The sequence below is a fragment of the Schistocerca piceifrons genome, chromosome 5 (genome assembly GCF_021461385.2).
Source record: "Schistocerca piceifrons isolate TAMUIC-IGC-003096 chromosome 5, iqSchPice1.1, whole genome shotgun sequence".
NCBI lineage: Eukaryota > Metazoa > Arthropoda > Insecta > Orthoptera > Acrididae > Schistocerca > Schistocerca piceifrons.
In genome coordinates, this window is record NC_060142.1 from 494,605,335 (window position 1) to 494,623,986 (window position 18,652).

At 40.6% G+C, this 18,652-nt stretch overlaps 1 protein-coding gene across 1 annotated transcript in view; it reads left to right on the forward strand.

The window, feature by feature from the left end:
- LOC124798244 (ras-related protein Rab-23) overlaps positions 1-18,652 on the forward strand; it is a 454,150-nt gene that overhangs the window by 424,847 nt on the left and 10,651 nt on the right. Inside the window, exon 4 of the mRNA XM_047261561.1 lies at positions 12,632-12,794. Coding sequence (XP_047117517.1) covers positions 12,632-12,794 — 163 coding nt within the window. The remainder of the gene's footprint in view (positions 1-12,631; positions 12,795-18,652) is intronic.

The following is an 18,652-nucleotide window of genomic DNA, read 5'->3' on the forward strand; positions in this document are numbered from 1 at the left end:
GCTCGTCCAAGTGATATTGTGGACAGATAATCATCAATAAGTTAATTGGCATAGTCACTTTTATAGAGTGCAAACAGTGCAACCTGTGATTTTCATATCTTCTCAGAATATAGATGTTCATGCCCGACGTAGGACAGTGTTGTGCTTAACGTTGAGTGGCTCTCCTAAACCCGCTTGCATATTTAAATTCATAATTTGAGGCAAGCTAGCAGCAGCGTGGAGCAGAACAATACGACCGCTGCAGGATTATCAGATACATGGTGTGGACAGGGCGCACGGTCGAAACGCGAAGTGACAACCAACGTATTCCAAGTATAAATAAGTGAAATAAATCTATTTATTTCTACTTAAAATAATCTAACTTAACCTTGATAAGTTCCTCCTTAGGTGATTCACATATTCGTTCACTTGTTTCTGGAATAAGCGTTAAATGGTACTCTGTGGGATTCGAGTACTATATTGCTATCTGGAATAGCTTTCACCTGTTGCTAGAAGTCTTAACCTATCCATGGGATAATCTTCAGCAAAAATAGCATTCATGATTTAAATAATGAAACACTTCCCAGTTACGTATTTTTCTTCATGATTTCCACGGTGCTGCGCGAGAATTTATTCTCATGATCACGTACAAATACTTAATAGATATTTTATGTGATGTTTCGGAAAATCGGAGAAAAGAAGTTGTCCGATTGCAGTAGAACCATAAAAACAGAACTGCAGGGCAAGAGAGGCAGAACAACTTACACACAAACACCATATAAAACACCTATGTAAATATTTCCTCTTCATAATGAGAATAAATTCTCGAAAAGCGTCATATTAAACATGAAAAAATAATTGACCAGCACAGTGTTTCAATATTTAGATCGTGAATGACACAGCTGCAGGCTTTCCAAAAATATCGCATATCTGTGGTAGGCAATGAAAACCTTGTAACACATCCTGTCCGTGAAAACCCCATAATTCCAATTACCAATAACTTCATTATCAAAGAGAGACCTGGAAGTATAAGGATTTCAGTAACCTATCAATAACTAGACTTCTCCTGTCTCCGGTCTCGCAAATGACATATGGCCGCGAGAGCGGTGTGCTGACCACTTCACCTTCCATGTCCGCATTCAGTGATGCCTGTGGGTGAGGATGACACGGCGACCGGTCGGTGTCGTTGGGTCTTCGTGGCCTATTCGGGCGGAGTTTAGTTTAGTTCTACTATATAGTTAATGTAGCAACTTTATCTGTATCATTTCATATTATTTTTAAGAAATTGTTTTTGTTTCTCCCGTAAAATTTAACAATATGGAGGTACGAGGTTTTCATTGCCTACCATCGTTATGATGAATGAAGTTACGAAATGGCATTTCTTAGGTGAAAAGCGTGTATGCAGATATGATGGAACACTTTCATTAGGGCAAACTGAAATGTTTGTTCGCTCATCCTCAAACAATTTTCGTTATGTCCTCGCACAGTACCCCACGAAGAAAATTTTGGTGAACACTTCGAGCTTCTCTTCTACGTATCCACGGTTCAACCACAATTTCCCATTTCTTATTCATTTCAAGCAATGCGCTCGCTACCAATATGTGCTGTTGTACAGACGATTAATTGTTCGGCTTCCATTGCAGAACAACTATGACGAAAAATTTCACGATCGTGTAGTATTTCCAGTGAACTACACTCATGCTTATAAATTAAGGATAATTACAGAATGTGGTGCCACACAACGTGGCACTAGACAAAACTGGCGCTAATAGCATAAGCACATAGGGAACACACAGATCTGTAAGTCCACGGTACTGGTGATAAGTTGAGAAAACCGTCCCTAAACACATGTGCTACAAAACGTCACTACGCATGTACCCAGAAATCAATATGGGATATGATCACCATGCACACGTACACAGGCCACACAACGGGTTGGCATACTCTGGATCAGGTGGTCGAGCAGCTGCTGGGGTATAGCCTCCCATTGTTGCACCAGTGCCTGTCAGAGCTCTTGAAGTGTCGTAAGGGTTTGAAGACGTGCGGCGATACGTCGACTGAGAGCGTCCCGACGGGTTTTAGATCTGGAGAACAGGCAGGCCACTCCATGCGCCTGATATCTTCTGTTTCAAGGTACTCCTCCACAATGGCAGCTCAGTGGGGCCGTGCGTTATCATCCATCAGGAGGAAGGTGGGATCCACTGCACCCCTGAAAAGGTGGACATACTGGTGCAAAATGACGTTCCGATGCACCTGACCTATTACAGTTCCTCTGCCAAAGACATGCAGGGGTGTACGTGCACCAATCATAATCCCACATCACACCATCAAACCACGACCTCCATACAGATCCCTTTCAATGACATTAAGGGGTTGGTATCTGGGTCCTAGTCCACGCCAGATGAAAACCCGGGGAGAATCACTGTTCGTTCGTGAACATAACCTGGGACCACTGTTCCAATGACCACGTACTGTGTTCTTGGCACCAGGGTTTGCGGACTCTCCTGTGACCAGGAGTCAGTGGAATGCACCTTGCAGGTCTCCGGGCGAATAAACCATGTCTGTTCAGTCGTCTGCAGACTGTGTGTCTGGAGACAACTGTTCCAGTGGCTGCAGGAAGGTCCCGTGCAAGGCTATCTGCAGTGCTCCGTGGCCGTATGCCACTGTGTGCGTCCCGTACTGTAGCGCGGGGCAAATTTAAGCAGCCCGCTGAAAAAATCTTTTAGGAACGAACGAACTATAGAATGTGCTGTCGATACGTACCTCTTCTGCTCTCCTCAGACCCCTCCCCGCCGTTTTGTATTTTCATAATTGAGTGCCACCAGGGTGGCAAGATTGGGCGAAATTTTGCTATTTGGGCTACTTACGCTAGAATTTTGAGCAATTTTTTAAAAAATGCAACCATCGTGCCTTGGCGATATTTTTGTTGATTATTGACACAGGCAAATCCAAGTGCATTTTTGTACACTCATTTTAATTTAATGTTATTTGTAGTTATGTTTACTACTCTGCTGCCTTGTCGAATACTGAAATATTGTAATCCCAAAGTTGTACCAGTCTCCAAATAACGACTCCAGTGCCAAAAGTTAAACTGCTATAGATATGTAATTAGGTTATAATAGCAGGGTTTAAATATTTTTAACTTACCATAACTCTGGTGGACAAATCAAAATTGATTTTCCTCTTCTTTCTTACAATTTTACGTGCAGCACACAGAACAAAAATAATAGACATTACATTAAATTCAGCTGCAAGTAAGAACAGAACTGCTCAAGTAAGGCCAACAATGTGCAGTTGTTGGTCTCAAATGGATAATCTGAGACCAGGACAAATTTGCGAATGAGACATGCATGCGGAATGTCTCAGATTTTTTAAAAAATACGTAAACTCACGATTATCCGCAGTAATTGAGGACTTGAAAACCGCGGATAATCCTTATTGAAGGTACACAATAATGTATTAGCGTCGTTCAAAAAGAAAAATTTTACGTCATATTTAATATCAGCTACGCTACGGTCGCAGGTTCGAATCCTGCCTCGGGCATGGATGTGTGTGATGTCCTTAGGTTGGTTAGGTTTAAGTAGTTCTAAGTTCTAGGGGACTGATGACCTCAGAAGTTGAGTCCCATAGTGCTCAGAAGCCATTTGAACCAATATCAGCTATAAATGTCCTTGTATAATAAACTCCTGGAAATAATTGCAAAATTCAGAAGCAGCCTCATTATCCTCACTTAATTTTTCTTCTTGGACAACAATCTCCCGGACTCCATGACGCAGTTGAAATCATGTTAACCATCCGGAAGGTGCATTAAAATCCCCATCAAATCCCAGATTCTGAAAAAAAGAAACTGGGCGTGTCTGGCGCATTTTGGGCCGGGTATTCGTGTGCCTTCTGCTCTTTTCTGTTGAAACCGTTCCAACGTACACTGAGGAACCAAAGTATCTGCCTGATATCGTGTGGGGTCTCCACGAGCACGCTGAAGTGCCGCAACAGGACGTGGCATGGACTCGACTAATGTCTGAAGTAGTGCTGGAGGGAATTGACATTATGAATCTTGCAGGGCTGTCCATAAATCCGTAAGAGTACGAGGGAGTGAAGACATCTTCTGAAGAGCACGTTGAAAGGCATCCCAGATATGCTCAACAATGTTCATGTCTGGGGAGTTTGGTTGCCAGAGGAAGTGTTTAAACTCGGAGGAGTGTTCCTGGAGCCACTCTGTAGCAATTCTGGACGTGTGGTGGTCGCATTGTCCTGCTGGAATTGCCAAGTCCGTCGGAATGCACAATGGACATGAATGGATGCAAGTGATCGGACAGGATGCTCACGTATGTGTTACATGTCAGAGTCGTATCTAGACGTATTAGGGATCCCATATAACTCCAACTGCACACGCTCCACACCATTACAGATCTTCCACCAGCTTGACCAGGCCCCTGCTGACATGTAGCGTTCATGGATTCATGCGGTTGTCTCCATACCCGTCCACATACATCAGCTGGATACAATTTGAAACGAGACTCGTCCGATCAGGGAACATGATGCCAGTCATCAACAGTCCAATGTCAATGTTTACGTGTGCTAGACGGTACGTAAAGCTCTGTGTCGTCCAGTCATCAAGGGTACACGAGTGGACCTTCGGCTCGGTAGGGCCGGTAGTGATGATTTTTCTTTTAATTGTTCGCACGCTAACACTTGTTGATGGCCCACCATTGAAACCTGGAGCAATTTGCGGAAGTGTTGCCCTCCTGTCACGTTGAACGATTCTCTTCAGTTGTCGTTGGTCCCGTTCTTGCAGGATCTTTCTCCGGCCACAGCGATGTCGGAGATTTGATGTTTCACCGGATTCCTGATATTCACGGTACACTCGTGAAATCGTCATAAATCCCCACTTCATCGCTATCTCGGAAATGCTGTGTACCATCGCTCGTGCGTCGACTAGAACACCACGTTCAGATTCACTTAAGGCTTGATAACCTGCCATTGTAGGAGCAGTAACGGATCTAACAGCTGCGCTAGACACTTGTCTTATGTAGGCACTGCCGACCGCAGCGCCGTATTCTGCCCTTTTACATCTCTCTGTATTTGAATACGCATGCCTATACCAGTTTCTTTGCCGCTTCAATGTAGCGTTATCCAGTGATCCGCGTGTACCATATGTCGTCAACCATCTGTCTACAATCTGCAATCGCACGTCCATCATGTATATTCCCTTTACGGGGAGGGATTTTAATTGAAAGTCGCTTGTCCGATGTCGACGGATAAATACGGTATTGCAGTGCTTGTGTCGTTCAGAAATGCGGCGCATGCAAGTCCGAAGGAACATTGCATCGTAATTCTGAACAACGTTGGCGCTGCACTATCGTATACAACCTTTAGATGAGTTCAGAACTGCTAGCAAACTGAATTATTTTGTCTCCGTTTTTCTGAATATCACGGATCGGAGTTTCATCCCCATTGTAAATCAGTGGCATATTTCGCGCACCAGTACTATGTATTGTGGATTATTTACTTTTCCTACTGTAGAAGCTTTCAAACATGGTTCTGCACTAATAAAACCAATGATTATCTTCCGCTGCAATTACGGTACAGCGATTGCTGTGTCCGAGCAGCTAACTGCACATTGTTCAGTACATTCGTGTTGCAATGTTGGATTATCGTTCACCTCCGACCGTTCCCGAGTTAAAGAAAAGTTTTCAGAAGCAAAAAGAAGTGGGAGAAATAGGCCGCGAATAATCTGCAAAGCAGATAATCCGCCTGCCGATAATCGAGATTTTACTGTATTTATATTGACGACACTCTGAGGCAGTGGATAAGCAACTGAAATTTTTTAACTTCAACGAAAGGAATCATTCTACGACTCTTTGTTGCTGATGATAAAGTTTTGATTGCTGGTAGCGAGAACACAAATGTCCCTTGGTGGTAAAACAGTCAGCTAAGTCGACCAGTTTAAATTCTTAGGACTGAAGGTAGATGGAAGGCTTTCTTGGAAAAGATTTTGTGCACAAACTGAATATTGCTATTTTCCACTATAACAGTGACCACTTTCGCTGCGTTGGAGCACAAAGGCGTGTTTACTTGCTTACTTTCAATCTGTTGTCTTGTGTTAAATTTTCGGGCAACTCTATGCACTCACCAAGAATATTCTTAGCCCAGAAAAGGCCAGCCAGACTGATCTGCAGCATCACTACATGAACTTCGTGTATGCTGTTGGGCTCCTAACTCTGCCGTCCCAGCACATATATCCATCATGGAATTTTATGTCAACAATATTAACTCATTCATAACAAGCGAAACAGTCATTAACAGTGAGCTCTAGGAAGCAATGCTGTTCACCCCTATTTTAATAAACCCAACCAAGTCTTTTCCTTTGACCAGGACCTCTTCCAGCTGTTATCTCACAACAATGCAAAACTGGCGCATAAGAACAACACAGGATTAGATCAAACTGTTGTGCACTCAGCTTTGTGAAAATTACGATTGTGAATTTGCCAATAATACTACAGTGTAATCATTCTCTCCTGCACGAAGGAAGAGTCTGTCTTCGAAATTCTGAACTGTAAATAAAATTCCACATCCAAGTCATGTTGGACTTAATTTCTGGCCTCATAAACAACCCACTGCAAAATCCCATCTCAGAGCATCACCTACTTCACGAGCAATTAACACTGTAGCTGTGTAATTCATGGCTTGGTTTTCGCCCATTGGTTGAACTCCCCCCTCCAGCATTCTGCAGCTGATAACACCACAACTATGCCAAACAAATTTTGCAAACCAACATACAGAAAATCTCCCATGGCATAATGAGGAAACAGTTCGAAATCTTCATTAGGTTGCCGACAAAGGGAGTGTTCCACCTTCCATCTTATCAGAGAGCCTCCCAGAAATGCCGCTAAGGCTCAGGACCTCTCAAGGACTACAGCAGTCTGCTAGAGCACAAATTAACCCTTGCATGATGTCTGGTGTCATTTTAGACCCCAAGGCTCGTTTAACTACAAATAAACAGTTTTAATGTGGGTGTAGACTACTCATCCTACAGATAGCTATTCACGGACTTTTTATTATAACTGGGTAAAATATTTATGATTATATCACAGTTTGTAGTACAACAATTTGAAATTTTTTCAGCGGGGTCAGAAAATACTCCAGGTATTCAGTATGTGATTTTCAGTGTTATATATGTTTTGTTACGAAAATAAATCTTGCCAACAATGCACCTTATAAACCGACATTCATTTGTACATTGTTGTGAACAATAAATAGAAAATAACGTTCATGTGCATTGTTACGACAAATTCACAGTTTGGATGTGAGCTTTGTGGAAGGAAGACGTGGTGTTATAGTTTATTCGTCAAGGAATGTGATATACATTTTACAAGGGGCTACAGTCTTGAGCAGGTTTTGGCAGATTTACGGAAGAGTGATATAACACAGTACCACCTGATGTGCGCAAGCAGGTTTCAAGGAATGTACTATGTGAAACTGCGCATATTCCATGTCACCTTAGACCACAATTCCAGACAAAGGCAGATTGTTTCAGACTTTTTATCACCAATCACATGTGGAATGCAATAGCAATGCATAAAAAAATTAATTATTTTGTGTAAAGAAAACTTACCTTAAAGTGACACATTCCACATCATTACAGAATGTCGTATTCATGATCTATGGAACAAGGATTAATGTATGTATGTATGTACCAATAATCATTCAAAAGATAACAAAATTCTGTACCCAACTATTGGATTGAACTTGATGCTACAGAGCTGCAGGCATTCTTTGGTCTACTAATAACAGCTGGCTTGTATGAGGCACGTGGGAAGCCTTTGAGTCAGTTTTGGTCAGAAGAGTATGGCTTACCTATTTTTTGAGCGACAACGAGCTTTTCAAGATTTCGTGATATTTTGATGTGTCTCCGGTTCAATGATAAACTTACAAGGGAAGAAAGAAAAGCTCCTTCTGGAACAAAAGCTGAATCTAAAGGGCTGTGCTTGAAATGTTCGTTGATGCGTGCATTTCGTTTTATGTCCCTCGACCTTATATTACAGTTGATGAGCATCTGTGTACTGTCAGGGGTCGGTGTCCATCCTAGATGTACATTCCTTTGAAACCTCGAAAGTATAGGATAAAAGTGTGGGCTGCTGTAAATTGTGACACCAATTGTGTCATAAATGCACTAGTGTATATGGGGGAATCTGCTGAAGGAAGGGAAACAAATCAAGGGAAATGAATGGTACATGATTTAGTGGTAGGGACATTACCGCTGATAACTTTTTTACAAGTTTTGATTTTGGACAAGAACTTCTTACTAACAAGTAGACAGTTGTGGGAACTCTTCGGGCCAACCGAAAATCGATACCAAAAGAAATGTTGCCATCAAAACAGAGGCGTCCATTACCAACCACTTTAGGGTATGCCCAGAATACTGTTTTAGCTTCATATGTTCCTATACAAAATACATCAGTGATTTTGTTGTCCACTCTACACCAAAAATTTGATATAAGTGAGCATGAGCACAATAAACATGAAAGAATAAAGTTCTATAACTCAATAGAGTCAGGAGTTGATATGGTTGATGAGATAGCTGGACATTATTCAGTGAAACATGGAACAAGAAGGTGGCCACTTGCTGTATTTTTTGATATTCTAAATTTAGCTTGTGTCAGTGCTTACATTCTGTATTGTAAATTTTTACATGATATGAGAAGTAAAAATGTAAGAAGACAATTTCTCTCAGAAATAGGAAAACAACTAGTCAAACCTCATACTGAACGACAGATCCTGTCACCCCAGTGCAGGACACAACACAATCATTGAGCAATAATATCTTTAGGCTTCAAGACTCTCCTAAAGGAAAAACAACACAATAACCAGGAAGCTGATGTTCCAAATCTGAAAAGAAAGTGGTGTGTTTTCTGCCCAAGGTCAAAGGACAAGAAAGTGAATCAACAGTGTGATAGGTCACAAGTTTGTCTGTAAATAACATGCTAGGATAAGTGTGTTGTGTAATGCTTGTTCGTCATATGACACGGAAAGTGAGTAGGAGTGTATTTCTAATAAAATTCCATTAAGTGATATTCCACATAACATTACTAAATTGCATTACTGATACATAGTATGTGGGTTGTGAATATTTTGTGTTAAAATAATTTTTATAACTAAACAAACTAAACAATATGTTTTCATAGTTCAAACAAATATAGTAAATAATTACAACCGATATCTAATTCAATTATACTAACAAGGGAACCTCCCCATCGCACCCCCCTCAGATTTAGTTATAAGTTGGCAGAGTGGATAGGCCTTGAAAAACTGAACACAGATCAATCGAGAAAACAGGAAGAAGTTGTATGGAACTACGGAAAAATAAGCAAAATATACACACTGAGTAGTCCATGTGCAAGATATGCAACTTCAAGGGTCAAGTGCGGTCAGGAGTGCCGTGGTTCTGTGAGCAGTTGTGGAACGAGAGGTCCTTGGTTCAAGTCTTTCCTCGAGTGAAAATTTTAATTTTTTGTTTCCAGACAATTATTATCAGTCCGTCTGTCCATCCGATGCGATCATTTTTTTTGGGAGTGATAATCACATCCACAAGGAAACCTAAATCGGGCAAGGTAGAAGAATCTTTTTACCCATTCGCCAAGTGTACAAGTTAGGTGGATCGACAACATATTAGTGTCATGTGACGCAGATGCCGTCACCAGTATCGTATAGAATATATCAGACGTGTTTTCCTGTGGAGGAATCGGTTGACCTATGACTTGTGATCAAATATTTCGGTTTCCATTGGAGAGGCACGTCCTTTCTTCTACTAATCGCACGGTTTTGCGGTGCGGTCGCAAAACACAGACACTAAACTTATTACAGTGAACAGAGACGTCAATGAACGAACGGACAGATCATAACTTTGCGAAAATAAAGAATGTAAAATATTTCCCTCGAGGGAGGACTTGAACCAAGGACCTCTCGTTCCGCAGCCGCTCACGCTAGCCACGGGACCACGGCGCTCCTGAACTCTCATTCATCTTGTTGTTGCCTATGTTCCGGAAGGACTACTCAGTTTGTATGTTTTGCTTATTTTTTTCATAGTTCCACACAGCTTCTTCCTGTTTTCTCGACTGATCTGTGTTCAGTATTTCAAGGCCTATCCACTGTTCCAACTTATAACTAAATCTGAGGGGGGTGCGATGGGGAGGTTCCCTTGTAAGAAACCATGCAGTTGTAATATCAACATCATGCTTATGTTTCTCAATAAATGATAATTATTGTTGTGGACATATTTCAAATTTTATCACCATAAAGTTGCTTGAATCACTTGGGGGTCAAAAAAGACCCCAGGCATACAGTATGTTTTTCCAGAGCTGATACCATGCGAGGGTTAAGAACATATATTCCTCTCTGGACGAGTGAAGTCCTCTTGTAATAAGACATCCCTATCTACTTGAAAAAGATTTGTGATCTCTCAGTTTCCATATTTGTGATTATTTATCTACATAACATTGCTTTTGCATCTGATATTTTAAGGACTTCTACCTTCCATTCTTTCCTTGGGAGTAAAAATCTTGCATTTATGAGAATACTACAGTTCACCTCCTTCCCCACTCCTGTATCCTCCAACAGTCTTTCAAAAATAAAAGGGGTAAAAGAAAACAATTGAAATTACAGAGGACTTTACTCTGTTCCTTTGCATTTGTAAAGCACATTACTCCAGCTTACAAGTATACACACTGCTCCACAAATATTAATCAATTCATTATATAAAGTTAGGAACAGGGATTGGACCCATAGCACACTTTTATCAGGCATATCAACACCACAGACAGTATCATTGAGATACAAGTATGTAATTAGCACTGTATCACTAAAGATCAATAACATGTAGGATATGGTGCAACTGGCAGTACAGTTTTTACCAATCTGGAAAGCAGTGAATTGTTGTTTACCTTAAAAGATATCCATTATGAAATAAAACATTCACAGAAGTCAGTATCACTTCACTGTCATTTGATGGTTGGAAATAAGGCAGAAGAGGTGCATGAATTCCATATTAGTAGGGCACATTACCTTTAGGCACACAGGCAGTACAGCATCTGTCACACTTTCACAGAAACACACAATTATCAGTATGTGTGCTCACATATGGCAGATGATTTAGTCCTTTACTTCTAGTGGCAAAGGTCATGAAACTACTGATGTATAGCTCATTCTAGCAAGACAGTACATAAAAATTACATGGTTCAAAAAGTACTGTAACATCAGCACCAACACTGACCATCTTTGAAACAAGAGTAAGACAGTGACATCCACACTGCTGGTAACTGAAACTTTACCAACAAACATTATCCTCAGGGAAATGGTTACACTAGCACACAATTATAGCTGACCAACTAAATGCATTTAAGCTGAGATCTCTTAGTTTGCTGGTACATTACTGATTAATGGTACTCATTTATATGATCAACTGAGTTCTTGTTGCCACCTTTCTTCACAATATTTTGATGACCAGCTTAGTCATAACTACCAGGTGCTGCTAAATGAGTTATTGTGCATAGTTGCTGACTGGTCTCCAGTCAGTCAGATGTAGCTCCTATGTTGCATAATTAGTTTGCTTTAGGTCGTAGTTTCATTTTATTAAATAAAGCTGTCCTCAATGTGAAGGCTGAATTGAACACTGCAGTGTTCACTGATCATGATCTCTTTGGATGGGATGTGTCTGTGCCTTCCCCTGACCTGCAAACTGAATTACTCCAACAGTTACAGGGAGTCTTTACAGTTGAACACGGACAAATCATTGCCAAAGGTGGAAGAGTAGATAACTAACATAAAAAGTTATTGCTCTGACTGGGGATTGGACCCTTGATCTTTGAGCTTGAACTCTGGCACTTACTCTATGATTCAAAGAGCAGAGCTGCAGCGTAGGAGCCCACACCACAAAAAATTTAAATAAAGATGCCTCTGTCTTAATACTGCCATACAAGTTCTCTTGCAATAGTAATTCCAATTGTCAGCCAATTGAACGCCTTCAGTTTGAGTTGGCAGTATATGGGCAAGCCAATCAGCCAATAAGATTATTTGAAACTTTTAGCTGAAAGCAGATTGTTTGGTAGAGTTTGTACTTGAACTAAAAGTAATTAAATTTTGCTTGGTTGTTACAGTCCTTTTATGAATTGCCCAGTAAACACATTTGCTTTTAGTTACAGTTCTTATTTCTAAAGTTTAAACACTGATTTTTTCATGGATTTGACTCTTTTTTTTAAATTGTCATAGCTGTGTTAATAAATTGAGATGAATGACTTATTGATTTCAGTTCTTTCCACTTTTACATCTTATCAGTTCATTACACTAGAAATTTTGTTGTAAAATTTCATATATTTAACAAAAAAAAACATAAATGCCATGGTATAGGTTTAAATTTGAAAATTGATCCAAAATGTTATTTTTGTGGGTTAATTATCACAAAACTCCCCATAGGGCTTACACCACTGATTCACACTAGGAGTCTATGGATCCTATGTATTGCTCTGGCACACAGTGTGTTTGTTATTATTTGAAAAAAAAGAGATAATAATATGATTTTGTTCTTTATTGTTTGTAAGACATGAGATATATTCTTAGCACATAGCTAATACCAAACTGCTGTGTTTACGTGTTGCAGGCTGGATGGCGAGGAGGTGCGGCTGATGCTGTGGGATACGGCAGGCCAGGAGGAGTTCGATGCCATCACCAAGGCCTACTATCGGGGTGCCCAGGCCTGCGTGCTTGCCTTCTCCACCACTGACCGTGACTCCTTCGAGGCTGCACACTCCTGGAAGATGAAGGTACGCGTGGTAGTAGAAGGGGTGCTTACCGTTCTGCCTTCTCAACCTTAGCCACGGAAGACACCCCCCCCCCCCCCCCCTCCAGAAAAAAAACCCTTTAAGCTTGCAACTACTTTCATACAGAAAATGCTACAGGAAAATGTGGTTGTTTCACTGAGAATTTTAGGCTCTGTCTAGTGCTGTACATCAATGTTTCTCTTTTAAATACTGATGTGTTCTTGAGAACTGACATAGAGTATCTGAAAGCTACATGATAGAACACCCCTGTTTCACTCTTATGGATCATTTGTGGCCACAGCACTCTAGAGCAAAACGAGAACAGATGTTGGTTATTTTTGTAAAAACTCTAGCTTCTTTGTTTGTTTTCATCTGCCTCCTAGTATGACAATTTGGGCATTGACTTTCATTTGTTACACAAATAAAAGAGTTGCAATGAAAGATATATTTAAAAAACAATATATCATATCATTTCCATTAACATAATCCTCTAGACTGTTGCTGAGAATTTTCCCATAAGCTGCCTAGACGGAAAAACAGAGAAGAATAAAATATTTTGAAAAAAAGTTCTAATGTAAATGGTGAAATTGTTTATTTTTCAATTTAACACTAGAGTTCAGTTCTGAAAACTTATTTAACTTTTTCTGCAAAAAATGTGTGCCTGTTTTCTCAACAATTAAATATGAACAAAATTATAAATTTGAAATTAACACTAACTGTAAATGAACATTAATTAAATGGAGTCATCCATAAATTATGATGCAGTTTAATCAGATGGGGGTATTAACCCCAAATTTAAAAAGTAATAGTTCTTCAAAAATGTAGGAAAAGATATATTTCTACTTATTGTAAAGAAGATACGTCAAGTTGCAGACGTGCATGGTTGAAAGACAATCACTTATAGCTTTCAGCCACAGCCTTCGTCAGGAAAGAGGGCACACACAAAAGCAAACACACCTCACATGCACACAACTGCCAACTCCAGCATCTTGGGCCGAAATACATCGTGGGATGCAAGCAGCAACCTGGAGGGTGTAGGGAACAGGAAGGGGAAGGGATAGTAGAGTACACGTGGGGAGAAAGACGAACACTCTCTGGTGGAGTGTACAGGGAATAGACTGCCGACAAGTGCAGCTTCAGGAAGTTGTGGGATAGGGAGGCAGGGGTGGGGGAAGGGAACAAAAAAGGAGAGGAGCAAGGAAAGACAGCTGGATGTGTTGGCAGAGGGCTCAAATAAACAGGGTGGGAGATCAGAATGGTGTGGAGATGATAGGACAGAGGTGATGGAAACTGTTGGGTGGAGGGTGTGGAGGCACTTTGCTACTGTAGGATCAGGCCGGGATGATTATGAGAGCAGAGAATGTGTTGTAAGGAGAACTCCTATCCGCACAGTTCAGAAAAGATGGTGGTAGAGTGAAGGATCCAGATGGCTCAGGTAGCGAAACAGCCATTGAAATCAAGTGTGTTATGTTCACCTGCATGTTGTGCCACATGATGGTCTTCTTTCTCCTGTTGGCCACACTTGGGTGGTGACTGTTCATCAGGTGGACAGCTGGTTGGTAGTCATACCAATATAAAAAGCTGTGCATGATTGCAGCAGAGCTGGTAAATGACATGGCTGCTTTCACAGGTGACTCTGCCCCTGGGGTAGGATAAACGTGTGACAGGACTGTAATAGGAAGTGTTGGGTGGGTGGATTGGACAGGTTTTGCACCTGGGTCTTTCCCAGGTATATGATCCTTTGGTAAGCGGTTGGGATTGGGAGTGGCATAGTGATGGACTAGGGTTCTGAGGAAGTTGGGTGGGTGATGGAACACCACTTTAGGAGGGGCGGGAAGTATCTTGGATAGGATGTCCCTCATTTCAGCGCATGATGATAGGTGATAAAAACTGTGGCAAAGGATGTGGTTCAGTTGTTCCAGTCCAGGGTGGTACTTTGTGATGAAGGGGACACTCCTTTGTGGCTGGTTTTTTGGGGGTGGTGGGTGGGTTGGAGTTGTGAGGGGAAATGGCACGAAAGATCTGTTAGCGGACTAGGTGTGGAGGATAATGCCTATTTGTGAAAGTCTTGGTGAGACGTCTCACTCCCCACCCATACTCCACTATCCCTTCCCCTCCGCCTCCAGGTTGCTGCTCATGTCTCATGTGATGTTGCATTCCAGCACAAAATGCTGGAGTTGGTGGTCATGTGTGCTGTCTTCTTTACAGTAAGTACCAATCTGTCTTTTCCTACATTGTTGATATTCCTTCCTGGAGTTTCCATTCTTCAATAATGCTTCAAATTACCTGTGGTGGTCTCTTAATATCAGAGCATCATCATAAATTGACCAGCAATAAAAAGATATGCATTTCATATTAACTGTTAATGTGAGATTGTGATAATCAAAATAATCATTTTTTTTATTGCTGAATAATTTCCATAAACTGCATGAGAAAGACGTACTAGTACAGAAATCACACTAATCCAAAACCAGTTCTTTTTATTTTTACGTAAAAGATATAATGTTACCAATAACCTGACATCAGAAACATATTTAGCTTGGTTCATGCATATTAACTATTTGCTTTAGAGGCTCAGCTGAAGACATGAAGTTGCATGGTAAGAACCCAGGCACACCTAACACATGTCCAAAAACAGATAACTTCACTAGTAAAACAGACTGTGTGGCTGATGCATTCAGTGCCCTTAGCAGCTAATCTGTATTCATAAACTTTTCAGTTTCTGGATTTGTATTCAAATACTTTTGGTTCTTGAGAACACAGTTGCTGATTTTTTGAAGTCCTTAGTTTTGATCATCTTTAGTGTATACCTCGGTTAATGGGTCATCCCAGATACCAGTTGCACGCCATATTGAGTAGAATCTATTAGTTTACCCACTTATGTTGCAGCCACCAAGTACTTCCTGTTCATTTTACGAATCCGCTAATGGTGATTGTGCCCCTTTCCTTTTCTTCTTAATACTTTGATTTAAAAACGCCCATAATGCAATTGTAACTTACCAGTGTACTGCATGTTATGTCAATCAGCAAGCAATCAGTTGCTAATGCTAGTCAGTGAAGACTCACCCCACTGCAGTTAGATTACCTGTGCTACTGTTATGCTACTGATGTTCCAGCTGTAGTTTCCATTTCTAACATACCTGTTGTGTAGATCTTCAGTTGGGAAATGGTCTGTCGCTGCTCATTGAAAAAAGGCTCTTCTTCTTTTTATTTTGTATCACAAAAAGTCTCTTGCAGCCAGCTATATCATGTTGGTACTTACTAAGTGATACAATCTAATAAAAGGTTTGCAAATTGTTAACAATTTCACATAAAGCATTTAAGCAGCACTATTAATTTATAGGTGAAGTTCCAGGTTCATTAAAAATCTCTGTTAGCATCTGTACATGTATTAGCTGTTCTTTGATAATAATGATGATAGTGAAGTTGCCAGAGAACAGTTTAGTTTTAGCAGATCTTGCAACAGAGCATTTCATGGTTCATTAACATTTATGCAGCCAAAGAAGATACAGCTGGTGTCCTTTTCACCACATGCTCACAGCAGGGATGCAGTGCAGGTGTTTCTTGAAGGAGCCATATCTAAAGCCCAGGGGCATGACCTTGGTTCTGAAGCTCCGTGAACATTTGAGATTGTCATCTTGGCAACATACTGATAGCAAAGTACTTATTTGTGCACAGGCTTCTGCCCTACCTCTCAGTTCTTTATTCCATACTTCCCTTCCTGAAACTGTAACTCTTTCTAGACATGGATATTGGGTTTCTACAATGACAAATTTGTACTGGGTTGTGCAGGAGTGTTCCATTAGTTTGAACAAAAAATGTTTCTACACAGACTTCCACCTTGTGGCACATAAAATACAAATGGTGATACATAACATGTAAATCATTGTATTGCAACAATCCTTTGTACTTCTAGATCTCTCCAGGCATCAGTTACTACAGCAATTAGGCTGACTGATGAAATAACAACAATAATTTTTAGTGAACATTGCACAACCCAGTAACATCCGTTGTCCACAATCTCTGCAATACTGATTCAAAATCTCCCTCTCCTGAAAGAAACAGAGATTTTCTTGTTTCACAGTGAATTCCTGCTGCACAACTGTTGAGTACTGTAAACTGTGTGGACACTGATGGCACAAGCCTGTATCAAATATTTCTGGTCCTTAGTCATTTTGTTCATAAGTTCCAATTGCACTCACATTTCTTTGTAGGCAGATGAAGGGATGAATCAGTTCCTCATCCTAGCAAAAAGCATCACAAGGAAGGAAGGAAGGAAGATTAATTAGTGTTCAACATTCCATTGATATTGAGGTCATTAGAGACAGAGCATAAGCTCAGATTGTTTCAAGGATGGGGAATGAAATCTGCCATGCCCTTTCAAAGGAACCCTCCCAGCATTTTAGCAATTGATGGAAATCACAAAAACCTAAACCAGGATATCAGGAGTGTCGGATGTGGATTTGAACGACATCCTTCTGAATGCAAGTCCAGTGTGCTAACCTGTGCACCACCTCCAGTGGGAAATAGCACAATGTGTCATCACTAAAGACTAACTTGCCAACAGGATGTTAAAATCTTCTCTTTACATGGTTTTATTATGCTCTTCTCCAAAAACTGCATGCCAGGCAGACCTGTAAATGTCTGCAGCAATGCTTCCAATCTCCACAAAGCTGCAGTGTCTTCTCCAGAGTATACATCTCATGCTAGTATGTTTGTAGCTCATATTATGCATCCAACTATTATTTTAGTGGGAAACTAAATCTAGACGTCCATTAGATGTAGATATCAGATGATGACTACTTACTAACCGAAAATAGTCCATGAGAAAGCATTGTGCAACTTGAGCTGCTGTTTAATTACTGTAGTGTAGAATGCTCATACAATTTTATCATCTAATTTTCAACAGTTGCTTACTATATTTGTAGCAGAATATTCCCATAAAGGCCATAAGAACTACAGGGGGTGTAAAAACATATGCCAGACACTTTAGGAATTTATTCTTGATATCAAAACATTATAAAAAGTTCATATGTACATGAGTCCAAACATTCAGCAGTAGGGAAGTATGAAAGGAGTTATTATTCATGGCACGTAAACAGTACCTCTTCAAAACACATTTACATTTACAAAAATTGCATCCTTGCATCTTCTGAGGAGGCATTGGATACTTTGCGGAGAACTCCTGGTGTGTTACATTTTTGATCAAATGTATTTTGAATAGGCTCCCTCAGAACATCAACAAGGAGCTCAAGATATGCTAAGGATTTTAAATGTCCCCAAAGGAATACCCCTGGTGATCAGTCAGGCCATGCAATGGATCTTCCTTGACCAACCCACATGTTCACAAACTATCCAAAATGATCCATGTAAAGTGAGGTAAACTACATTCATTGGATGATGTCTAGATGTAAGTAAATCATCTTCATTAAGTAAATGAAACAGCTCATTTCTGAGGGACTGTAGATACATTTGTCCAGTAAGACCTTGCGGAAAGAAGTAGCAATGAGATGATCCCGAATGTTCCCACTGCACATGTTGAGGCTGAACCTCTGTTGACATCTGCCTCATTGTACTTCATGAGGGTTTTCAAATGCCCAAACGCAACTGTTCCGATGACTGCGAGATCTTGTTACGTGAGAAGCCAACCTCATAAGTGAATAAGGCACATGTTAAGAATTGCAGAAATTCAGCGCATTGCTCTAACACACATTAACAAAGTTATTCTTGGCTGAAAGGCTGCCTCATTCAATCCTTGAACCTATTGAAGGTTACAATGATAGACATGATTTTCATGCAGAATGTTCCAGATCATCATGTGATCAATGCCTCCCTTACCGCGGTTCTCCTTGATGGGGAAT